Here is a 12,430-nt window from a genome sequence, read left to right on the forward strand (position 1 = left end):
ACTTTGGAGGAACGATGGGGTACAAATGTGATACATGAACATTGGAATTGATGTCATATTCCCCCTCCCCCAGTTCTATACTGAAGAACCAGCAACATCTGGTTAACAGACAACAGCATTAAGAGCTAGGACTTCCTTTTGCTGGTAGAAATAGCTCTGGATAAAATTAAAATGAGTGTGTAAAAGATTTTGGTACTCTTTCACTACCCCACATTTAATGGGCAAAAGAGAGAGGGCCTCTTGTTGGCTTTATGGCCTCCATGCTGGCTGGGCAAATTCCTACCAACCTGGAAACGATCGTACAGAATCATACAAGCCTGTTCCCTCCCCGACACAATAAACACGAAGAACAGAGGAGAGAGCTGCAGCTGATGTTACACGGTTTTATTGTTTAGTGAGTTTTGGCTCCAGATTCGTGCTTTGTATTTCCTTATCTTTCAGGTAGAGGGTGATGACAGAGACAGAGGGGCGGAGGTGATGGAAAGGGGGGGGGTAGCGTAGCAATTTAGTGATGATTTCTTCCATTGTCAGTCTCTGAGCTATAATATCCCCAGCTCTCCAGGACAATGAGTCATCCAGTCTCTGTGAGTAGAAAATTAAACATAATTTATGCTTTGCTAATTGAAATCAAATACAAAATTCAATCTCCTGTGTGCTGGGATGCTGACATTTAAATAGGGGAGATGAAAAACAAAATTTAACTGAATCCTTTCTGAGCGGTTGGCTCCTCAAAAGAGACACCATCTTCTTCTGCTGCAAAAGCAGGCAGCTTGAGCCGCAGTGCAGGCCGCTGTGGGTGGTGCAGTGCCACCCACCACAAAACAAAATCACAATGCCCACAGGCTCCAGCTTCTTGTAGGGAGAACCGCCCCGCCTGTGCAGGCTTCAGACAGGCAAAACCACCCTCCCCTCTGCTGCACTGATGTGGGGAAAGGGGTGCACAAACAATTGAAAAAACAAGCCACCAACAAAAACAGGCCCACATTTTGTGCTAGGGAGGAGCACTGGAAGGAGGGACAGGTCCCTGTCCCCAGGGCAGGCCCACCTCCGGAGAGACCCAGGCTGGCCTTTCCTTCCTTTGGCTTCGTGGAGCCTCCCTCTCAGTCTTGGTTGTCGAACCCATATCAAAAATAAACATCTGAAAAGATGGTGCAGGATGCAGGACGCATGAAATGGCTCTTCTTCCCCACTCCCATAGAGAGGGCATTTCCCAGCAAAGCCACTGCTGCTGCCTCGTGTAGAGCGGGCAGCCTGGCATGATGGAGGATGCTGCATCCCTCACGGAGATCATAATCCCTCCTCCTCTCTGAGGGCGCAGAGACATTGGCTGGCTTCCAGCAATAGGGGGAAGGTGGCCAGAGAAGGGGCCTGGAGACATCCTCTGCTCTCCAAAACCTGCTGGCCTAGAATTGTGGGAGGAAGAGAAAGGTGATTGCCCTTCATCCAGGTGCAAAAAGGAAGTTTTGGCTACCACTTGTGTCTGCTGAGCAAATTCTCGCCAGGGATGGTGGCAGAATTGGTGCTGGATTCCAGAGTAGGCAAGCCAGGCCCTTCCCCAGCCTCAGGCAAGTTCTGTAAGAAGGGAAAGAAGAGGCAGCCCTTGGTTAGAGACAGCAGCCACGCCTGCCAGGCCCTCCACTCTGGACACCCAACGGCCACAGACATGAGGACCCCATTTGGTTTGGCAGCAGGGCTCCCTGCTGAGCGTGCTGTATTTGTGCCTGTTGGACAGGGGGTCCGCATGCCCCCTGGGTGAAACCTTTCATGGCAAGTTGGCTTGAACAGCTATGGCTGACTGGGCCACACGGCTTCTGACAAAAGAACCATTTCGTCCCGGATGTGGCATAATAGGCTCCAGAGCAGCTTTCCCCCCACCACAACGTCCTCCAGATGTTTAAATGATTCCCACTCTCATTAGCTCCAGGCAGCATGGCCAGTGGTCAGGGATGAGGAGCCACAGTCCCAAACTTCTGGGGGCACCAGGTTGGGAAAGGCTGGACCAGCTGCACCACTGACTCCCCCTGGGCCCTTTTGGCTGGGAGAGGCTCACACGGGGTTTTCTCAGAGGGGCTGGGGGACTTTCCCGCCGTTTGGGTCTGGCCAGGGTAGGTTGGTCCACAAGGCTCAGGCTCCTGCCATCCCCAGCGCCTTGCACGCCCTCTGCTCCAATGCCCAGCAGAGGCCTGAGGGCAGGGAAAACCAGGGCACTCTTGCTGGAACCAGTGGCCAAAGTCCCACCTGAACCCTGCTTCTACGAATGGCTGAGGGCCGCCGGAGGGGCAAAGGGACTGGTTCAGGAGTGGCCGCCTGCATTGCGTGGTCCTGCCATGGGCTCAGCATGGGGGGTCGGTGCCGTCATGCTCCAGGAGTCTTCCCTCCCGCGAATGCTGCCGCCGCAAAAGCCAGGAGGGGTGAGGCCCTCGGTCAGTCAATGGGGAGCTTTGGTGTTGGCAAGCTTTAAGACACCATCCTCTACCTGAATCCATTAATCATTGTGAATTAAATTGCATAACAACATGGTTCATATTTAGCAGAGGAAATGACAATTTAATAACATGTGAAACAATCTGAAGTCAGCCTTGGCATATATTTCCAATTTTCACATAGTAATAATTTTGTGGTTTGGAGGTTGGGGTGTGTGTGTGGAGAACGTTTGATGTCAGATGCGGTTTTTACACCTAATTGGGCTCATGGGAGCTGGCATTTACTTGTGGGGAAACAAATGCGCCCATCCTGGAGCCCAGCCTTCTGCCAACATTTGACAAATGAATGGTGCCCCCTTTTCCTGATTCCGAGCTCGGGTGCCACTTGACTGGCTAATGAAGCACAGGACAGGCCCCAAGCCCCCAGGCAGGTTTGCCTCGTGATGGAGCCGGAGCACGCTTCAGTGGCAGCTCCTGCCACCTTTAGTCAAAGCAACCAGGTGTTTTGCTTTAGTCAAAGCAAGGTGTTCTCGGTACCAGCATCAAAGCTATGCCTGGCTGTAGGCTGGCAACAGGCATCATGTGCATCTTCATTGCTGTGGTGAGGAAGTCAGTTGGACGAACAATGGGAACCAGGAACACCTGTGGAGATGGAATTCCAGCACTGCTTTTGGGGAAAGTGAAGCCACCACACTCCCCACTAAAGCTACTTCAGTGCCGTTCAGGAATGGCATGGCAAGAACACCCCACCCAGCCCAGCCCAGCCCAGCCCAGCCCAGGAGACATGCTTCCTTGTGTACACCACTAGGAAAAAGGCCCTGTCAGGGGGTGGGGCGGGAGGGGAGGTAACTCTGCTGGCTGGGAAATGGGCAAGCTAAACTCAGCGCAGCTCTAGCACCATGGGGGGGCTTGCAGAGAGCAAGGAGCTTCCCAAGGAAGCGCTGTGAGCAATCAGGCAGCTGTGTGCAGCTGTTTCACCTTTTTCTCTTGAAGAGATTTTTTCTGTATTAAGAAAGAAGCAGTAAGAAAACCAAGAGTCTCACAAGTAAGAGATGTCACCATCTGGACCCCCATAAACCTCTGTAGCTGAGGCAGGGCAATGGCACATTCCAGGCCTGGAGGGCTAACTGGTGGCTTCCAACAGTCTGGTAGGGGTGAGGGTGTGGAAGAGGAGGCTGCCAGCAGGCAAAGTGCTCATTGCAATGGGACGTCAGACTTTGCCCCCATGGAAATTAAGCAAACGTGCAGCCATTGTCATCTTCCAGGCAGAGCTGGGATCTCGCCCTGCCTGAAACCCTGGAGAGCCATTGCTGTCCGTCAGTTTAGACAAAACAGAGGGACCAATGGACCGGCTCAGTAGAAGCATTTTCTAAACCAGTGCACTGCACACAACCAGAGTGCAGGGAAAGGATGTCATCAGTCGAATTAAACCCTAAAGGGCCTGTCGGTGTTCTGGAGATGGTACATGCAGACTCTTAAAGGTCTCATCCGATGTGAACATCTTGTAGGAACCCAACATCCATTTTTGCAAATGCCTGTCCCTCCCCTAGCAGGCCCTGCATGAGGGTTCATCATTTTTCCTGAGGACAATTCATTTACCTCTGGTTAGGAGACAGCGTCTTCCTGCCTGCCTTGGCATCACTTATCACCCTCTTCCTGCTCCCACTGGAAATCCTGGCCTGTCATTTGGTAAAACATGATGTTGAACGGCTTGTAAAATTTCCGCAGCCTCCGGATTACATCCCGGTCAATTTTGGGGTGAGTTCGGCCCTTGGACTTGCCGAGGCACCGGGGGGTGCTGCTACTGTCCTCTGGCTTCTTTAGGCAAGGGAACCCCTTGGTCTTATTGAAATGGAAATATTTCTCCGTCACAACCCTCTTGAGGCCCAAGAAGTCCTGCACTTTGGCCATCTCCCCTGCGGGGTCTGTGATGAGCCGCTCCCCGCTGACGAAGTGGATCTGGGAGAGCGGGAAGTACTGGAGCCAGCTCTCCAGGTGCAGCGCATAGATCCCAATGCGGATGGCGCTCCATGAGGCGTCAATCAGCCCAAGGGTACGGTTCTTGAAAGCCAGCACCTCAAAGGTGGAGATCTCTGGCTTCTTGGAAAGTGTCTGGGTGTAGTCCGAGATGGCCCTGGTGACCGGGTCACGCACAACCACAACCAGCTTGGTATCCTTGGCCATGGAGTGGATGCGCTTTGGGGCCTCATTGGTGACGAAATAGCTTGGCGTTTTCTCCATGGTGAGCTGCCCTTCCAGGGTCTTGGGCATCAGCTCCCTAGAGGGGAAGAGAGAGGAGGAAAAGGGTGAGATCGCCAGCTGCAGGCCCAGGTGTGTCCGCCTCCTCGCTGCCGCCATCCTGCCAAGGGATCAGCCTGAGCATAACCGAAGCAGCCCGCTGTCTGCACATCCACCTGTGTGGAACAGGAGGCTGCGCATCACTGGCCTTTCAGCTCCAGGGCACTGCAGGTGCTAAAGCTGGTCTCAAGAAGCCATTATACAGTCCATTTGCCATAGGCATATGTAGACAAAAGTTAATTGACAATAAACCTGTCCCATACCTGCCTGAGCAGCAAGCCATCTGCTCAATTAAGTTTATTCACTTCAGAGCCTTGTACCAAAGTGGTACATTTAGGATTACACCAGACCCTTTTGTTATGATGACATGCTTTTAAATGTCTCTGCTAATAAAACTTAATACAGACAGAGATCCCCTGCCTCTTGTCCTATAATTAAATTTATTTACTATCTTGCATGCAAGGAGGAATGACTTTTCTTTTATCTCTAATTCACATGCTCTGTCAATAATTAACTGCTGCTAGGATTTGAGGTTCCCATGCAAGTGCTTTTTGTTAAGCAGGAGGAATTTGCCTGCCAGTTAAGTTGACATGGAGAGGGTTCTTTGCATGGTATCAGCCTGTGCCTTAAAATGAAGTGACCAGTGAGGTGAAGGCACATGAGGCCACCAGAACATCAGCAAAGCAACTGCCACCCCAAACCAATGGAGTTGCCCCCCAACATCTCAGGTACCTGTTTGTTGCACCAGAAGGAGCTCCAGTGTCAGGGCAGACTGGAGTGGCCACGAGGCCTTGGGGGGGGGGGGCTGGAGCACTTTGGCCCAGCCAGCTGATTCAACATCATTGAGCAACAACCGGGGGAAATAGCTACTGCCCATTCCTCCCAGCCTAGCTCATCATATCCAGGGCACTGCTTGGGGAATGGTGTCTGGTACAGGTTTTTCTGTGGAAACTTCACTTCTTGTGGCTCAGAAAGTGACCAGAGGACAAATGACTGCTTCTGGCTGTGGCCAGCAGCTTCCAGAGAGTGAAGTCTCAGCTGCACTGCCCAGTTGCCAGGAGGGCTGGGCAAGGAGGGACAGGACAGGACTCCTCTGAAAGGGAAGGGGTGAGCTGGCTCCAAAATGGCAAAATTGTTGTTGAGAAGGAGATGTGAAGATGGCAACAAGGAGTCTCAGAGTCCTCACAGAAGCCCCCACCAAGCTGCATTCTCAGTTCTCCCTGTTGTGCGGCCATGAGCTATACTACAACCAAGAGCTTCCTGTGTCCTGGCTGGCCAGGCAAGTTTTGCCAGTAAAGAAAAGCACAGCAAGGAAGAGATTGCCAGCACCTTGGAGAGCGCTCTGCAGGAACTTCTAGTCTGCCCGTAGCTCCTCATGAAAAGGAGCTGTTCTTTCCACCAGGGGCTAGCAGGACAGAGGCCTTAAGGAAGCCAGGCAGCTCTGACCTCTCAGAAGCTCTACCTCCCACTGGGTCCCGGCTGCAAGTTTAAAGTGCCACTGCTAATTTCTGTAGTCTTCTGCAACCTTAAGCCCCTACGTGGCTGAGGGACCTGAGAGGCTTTGGGAGAGCTATTTTTGGAGGCAGAGGTTAAGAGGAAGGCCATGTCCCTGGGTCCAGGGAATGTCAGGGGTTCCTGAGGGTCCTCCCTGGAGTGGAGTGACCAGTGCCCCTCTGTGCTTAAGAGCGTCTTTGGAATGATGCTGAACTCCCAGACCAGGGGCCATGATGCCATAAGACAGCAGCCCTTTTCCATGACAAGAGATGCAGGAAAGGGAGCAAACTTCTGATATTATGTTCATCCCAAGGCCAGCATGACAGCAAGAAACATGAGCCATAATTAATCACTATTATTTTTTTTAGTGATATTGTGGTATCCTGCCATACAGCAAAGCAATCCAAGTGAGCTCTAGCTCTCTCCATCCACTCCCAATACTCCCGTCAAATCCACCCCTTCATGCAAAAGACTTCTGTGGAGGATCAGCCACTGTAGCCTTCTCAGCTGTAGCCTTCTCTGGCTGAACAAAGGGATGAGAAAGAAGTGCTGGAGCTCAGGCACATCACCTTGGCTGTGCATCATAAAAAATCGGCCAATGGGCTGGTGCGGTCTCATTGTGTTTTCATGTTGTCCAACACCCAGCCTGGCTCTCACTCACTTCTAAGCCCAATATAGAAGGTGCTCATGAATGAAGGTTAGTTGCCAGTTGAGCAGAAACCACCCATAAGCTCTTGCTTGCCTTGCTCATGTCCTCCTTGTAATGTTCTTGAGTTGTTCTGGGTAGTCAAATATTTTATTATTTAGTCCTGCAGTTCCAAATGCAGGATCTGGTGGGCTTCACCATGGCAATCTTACCTCTCCCTGGTTCTATCTGGGCTCCTGAGAAACCTGGCTTTGGCTCCGTCCAAATGAGACCTGGGAGGCTATCGGTCCTCTTAACATGGCCGTGGTATTATTGGGGTGCTTGATGCAGCTTGTGGTGTCTCCAACCATTATGTGAAAGACACACATCTTGCTTGGCATTGCCCCTGCTACAACCAGGAAAACTTGATGAAATGATTTCTCATATGTTGGAACATTCAGCTTCTTCTGTTCCATGAAGTCACATATTATTTATCTGCAAGCAGCAGTACATTTGTCTTCCCCCATCCCTGATTTCAGCAAAGACCTCGGCGGGGAAAGAAAAAGTGTTTGAATAATGGCTCTTAACTGTGAGCTTTAAACAAGCTCTTAATTTTGAAAGGACACGTTAGATAAATTTGTGAATTTCCATGTTCCTTTGTGGCTTAAGTACATATCATCATGTTTATTCCTTCAGTCACAGCTGTGGAAGTAGCCTGTTCATTACAAGGTGGAGGCGGCTTCCTTCAATCTGCTCAAACAGTATCCTTGTTGATGGTATTTTTTATGCTTTCACTATATAAAAGTGAGAAGTTTTATGCCAGCTTCTGCCACAGAAGGCAAGGTCCCCCATGGGTGCCTGCCAGAGGTGGCTTGCTGCCTCCACCGAGCCACTTGAAGCCAGCTGCTCCCCCATGCAGGACAAACATCTGTTTTCATCTTTAGACAAGAAGAGCAAACACCATATCCTGGCATTAACACATTCTGATGTAATTGCTGGGGCTCTCAACTGTGCCCTGTTAGTATCCCAGTCAGACAGACGAGGGATTTCCAAGGGGATTGGGCCTGGCTGCCTGGCTGCCATAAAAGGCAGCAATCTGCATGAAAACCAAAGTCTATTTGCTGTAAGCTCCTGAGTCAAATCTCTTGTTGAATTTGCTCAACGGAAAAGAAAGTAAAAAAAACAAAAAACACACAACTATTTCTGCTGGAATTTGCATAGATGTAATGTCTTGTAAATCTCTTTCTGGTCTCTGAATCCATATTCAAGACCGAAAGCATTAACACTGAAATGTTGTGCTTAATGCTGAAAACAATTTTAATCTCTCCAAAGCCCCACTGCCAAAGCGTGCCCTCCAATCCCTTTGAAGAAGCAACACCAGACCTGCCGCTCGCGCTATGTAATGGGTGCAGATGGCTCTAATTCCCGAGGGTTTTGAACAAACCTTAAACATGGCTCATGAAGAGCTTTGCAAAGGAACATTCTCGTTACCCACTTGCTTCTTTGGGGCCACACCAGAGAAACACGGAAACTGTGTTCCTTGTGGTCAAAGACAGTTGGGGGCAGGCGTGGCCTTGCAAGGGGGAGGAGAGCCTTGCCACAGCCCAGCCCTCATGGAACTGCCAGGCACAGGCAGAAGTCCTGGCTGTTCTGAGTTCCCTCTACATGGGAGGCCATTCCTGCGACAGGAAGGACCAAGGTTGCACCTTGTGCAAGAGAGCAGCCACACCTAAGAGGGCATCAACTGTCCTATAAGCCTCGGAAGGGCTCTTTAGGGCTGCATGTATCATCTTCCTGCTGAGAAAGACTTTAATTTCTGACTCAAGGCAACTGCTTTTGGCTCTGGATCTCTTGCAGCTGCATACCATAGCTCTGCCTATTCATTCACCTTTGGTAGGTACATGAAGCTAGAACATCTAACTCAGGTGATGGCAGCCCCTGATTGACCTGGCTTGTCGTGTGGTGGCTTGTTTCTAGCAGTAAGCTGGAGCCACTGATGCCCATTCAAACCATCTTATCAAGTGAGTGCCTAGGGTGCTGGGAGGCGAACACCCCAAGGACAAGGAGGGGCCATGAGAAAGAGGACATAACACCCCTACCCCCAGTTGTACACTATCCAAAGCACAAGTGCTGAAGGCCCAAAAGCAATAAAAAGGTTTTCTTCAGATACATGAAGAGTAAAAGACAGAGGAAAGAAATGGTGATTCAACTGCTTAATGAGGATGGCAAATTGATAACAGAGGACAAAGAAAAGGCTAAAGTGCTCAATTCCTACTTTGGCTCAGTCTTTTCTCAAGAGTGGGTCTATCATCCCCCTGGAAAAAGTGAAGCACAAACTGAAGGGGCAAGCATAATGAAAACAATTCTAAAACAAATCATACATGCAAGGTCAGAAATTTTGCCCTATACATTTGGGCTGTAAGACTGAAGTTGGCCAATGCCAATATGACAGTCTTGTTATTGCATGTAAACAAAAAGTATAATCTTTCTGAATCAGACCAGCTGGACTTATTCACAAAAAAATGATCTAAATATTTAGAATGAATGTGAGAATAGACAGTGCAGTAGAACAAATAATGAGGCAGATCCTCCACTTTGCCACTACTGCAAGGGCAAAGTCTCAGGGGATAAGGAATTTTATTAAAATGCCCTTCTAGCATGGCTGTTTTCATTTGTTGCATCTTTAATCATGCAAGGGCTGATCTAAGATGAGGGTTAGAAATTAGAGTCACGTAGCGTTCACATTCAAATTTAAGCTTAGTCTCTGCAAACTGAGGTGCTATCTTATTACTTGAGACTGCACAGAGATCCATTTGAATAGAAACAGGATTGATAAACAAATGGTCAAGAACATTTAATTTCTTTGAACTTTTACTCAGATGAGCTGCATACTAGAGTAAAAAAGGAGCTGGCGGAAGAACTCTCAGAACCACTGTCTATTATCTTTGCAAAATCATGGAAGATGGGTGAGGTGCCGGAAGACTGGTGGAGGGCTAACATTGTCTCTATCTTCAAAAAGATCCCCAAAACCTGGGAACTACAGACCAGTCAGTCTGACATCCATTCCTGCAAAAATTTAGGAGCAGTTAATAAAGAAGTCAATCTGTAAGCACTTAAAAAACAATGCAGTGATTACTAGAAGCCAACATGGATTTGTCAGGAACAAATCCTGTCAGACTAATCTGATCTCATTCTTTGATCGGGTAACCTCCCTTGTGGACTGTGGGAATGCTGTGGCCGACATATATCTTGACTTCAGCAAAGCTTTCGACAAAGTGCCCCATGATATTCTGATTAACAAACTAGCTAAAAGTGGGCTAGATGGAACAACTGAATTCAGCCAACTGAATTCACAGTTGGCTACAGAATCGGACTCAAAGAGTGCTTATCAATGGTACCTTCTCAAACTGGGGGGAGGTAATGAGTGGGGTACCACAGGGCTCAGTCCTGAGCCCAGTGCTCTTCAACATTTTTATTAATGACTTGGATGAGAAGGTGTAGGAAACGCTTATCAGATTTGCAGATGACACAAAATTGGGTGGGATAGCAAATACCCTGGAAGACAGAAACAAACTTCAAAGTGATCTTCATAGGCTGGAGTGCTGTGCTGAAAACAACAGAATGAAATTTAATAGGGATAAATGCCAAGTTCTACATCTGAGAAAAGGAAACCAAATACACAGTTACAAGACAAGCATCTGTCAGGGATGCTTTAGGGTGGATTCCTGCATTGAGCACGGGGTTGGACTCGATGGCCTTGTAGGCCCTTTCAACTCTGCTATTCTATGATTCTATGATTCTAAGATGGAGGATACTTGGCTCAGCAGTACTACAACAAGAAGAATCTTGGAATTGTTGTAGATCACAAGCTGAATATAACCCAACAGTGTGATGTGGCTGCAAAGAAAGCAAATGCCATTTTGGGCTGCATTGACAGAAGTATAGCTTCAAATTGTGTAAGGTACTGGTACCCCTCTATTTGGCCCTGGTTAAGCCTCATCTTGAGTATTGCGTACAGTTCTGGGCACCACACTTCAAGAATCATAGAATCATAGAATCGTAGAGTTGGAAGGGGCCTTTAAGGCCATCGAGTCCAACCCCTGCTCAATGCAGACCAGCTGGAGCGTGTTCAGAGGAGGGCAACAAGGGTGATCAGGGGTCTGGAAACAAAGCCCTGTGAGGAGAGACTGAAAGAACTGGGCATGTTTAGCCTAGAGATGAAAATACTTGAAAGGTTGTCACACAGAGGAGGGCCAGGATCTCTTCTCGATCATCCGAGTGCAAGTCATGGAATAACGGGCTCAAGTTACAGGAAGCCAGATTCCATCCGGACATCAGGAAAAACTTCCTGACTATAAGAGCAGTATAACAATGGAACCAGTTACCTAGGGAGGTTGTGGGCTCTCCCACACGAGAGGCATTCAGGAGGCAGTTGGTCAGCTATCTGTCACTGATGCATTGAGCAGCTGGTTGGACTCAACGGCTTTTCAAATCTACTATTGTGATTCTATATTATATGAAGGAAATTGACCCCTTTGTTCCCAAAGGACTAGAGAGCTGCTAGCACACTGTCAATACTATTTAGTAGGGATACCTTGTACAGGTCTCTACCTGAAAACAAGAGCCAGTCCTGAAGTCCAACTGCTGAACAGCGGCTTCCTTTTTCAGAGCTGCACTCCCTGCCCACCCCTGCTATTCTTCTGTCAACCTCGAACTTGCCCTGCAAACCTTAAGAAGGTGGGCGCCACCCAGCACACTGACTGCGTCCCCACCTCAAGACATCAGGGGAAGTGTGTTTGAGGGTGTTACCCTAACAACCAAGGTGCTAACATCATCTGCAAACTGATAGGACCAGAAAAGCAGAGGGAGGAAGGGAAGGAGCAAGTTGCTATAGCAACTGGAAGACGGATTTGAAAAATGTGTCAATAGTCAAGCTACAGAGGGAAACTCTTTGAACCGGGTGGAGCCTCTCCCAGTTTCAGTGGAAATGGCTCTTAAAGTGGAATTGGATCCTCACTTGTGTGCAAAGCACGTATGAGCCTGCTTTAAAGGGCACTCCAGGTGGAGGGAAGGGCTCCTGCTGCTGCCAATGGCCTTGTGCAGCTATTCTGTCTTTTCTTTCTGCATTAAGGGAAAGGACAGAAGCAGCAGTAGGAAAACACTGTTACAACCGGGAGATGACGGTGTCTGCCCCCCCCCCCTTTAAATTCTGTGAACAATGGAAGCCAGCAGCAGCAGCAGTCCAGTCTGCCACACTGGATTCATAAGAGCCGTCTTTGCTGCCTGCCAGGAGTGAGCTGGGCACTGGCACGTGACAGGCAACAGGGCAGACCTCTCTCTGGATGGTCACCCCAGCAAACAGTCGAGGGCAATGGCCCCTTGAGCAGAGAGGGATCCTCCCCCTACTTGGCATGTTCAAGTTGGTGTCCAGAATTACCTGCCCAGCTGCTTGTGCAGGTCAGATCAGGACTCTGGTGAGAATGGATCCATGCCACAAATGCCCCAGCATCTCTGGTCAGGACACAACAGATTTCTAAGAGCATGCTTAGGACAGAGCAGTGTGTTAAGGTCTCTTAGCAAAGCCAACACA

The 12,430-nt window shown here is 49.2% G+C and overlaps 1 protein-coding gene across 1 annotated transcript in view; it reads right to left on the minus strand.

Moving 5' to 3' along the window:
- Window positions 1-1,388: 1,388 nt before the first annotated feature.
- HS3ST2 (heparan sulfate-glucosamine 3-sulfotransferase 2) overlaps window positions 1,389-12,430 on the minus strand; it is a 116,684-nt gene continuing 105,642 nt past the window's right edge. Inside the window, exons 2-3 of the mRNA XM_063143413.1 lie at window positions 4,023-4,701; window positions 1,389-1,572 (exon numbers count right to left, since the gene is read on the minus strand). Coding sequence (XP_062999483.1) covers window positions 4,062-4,701 — 640 coding nt within the window. The 3' untranslated portion in view covers window positions 1,389-1,572; window positions 4,023-4,061. The remainder of the gene's footprint in view (window positions 1,573-4,022; window positions 4,702-12,430) is intronic.

The sequence above is a fragment of the Elgaria multicarinata genome, chromosome 17 (genome assembly GCF_023053635.1).
Source record: "Elgaria multicarinata webbii isolate HBS135686 ecotype San Diego chromosome 17, rElgMul1.1.pri, whole genome shotgun sequence".
Lineage (NCBI taxonomy): Eukaryota > Metazoa > Chordata > Lepidosauria > Squamata > Anguidae > Elgaria > Elgaria multicarinata.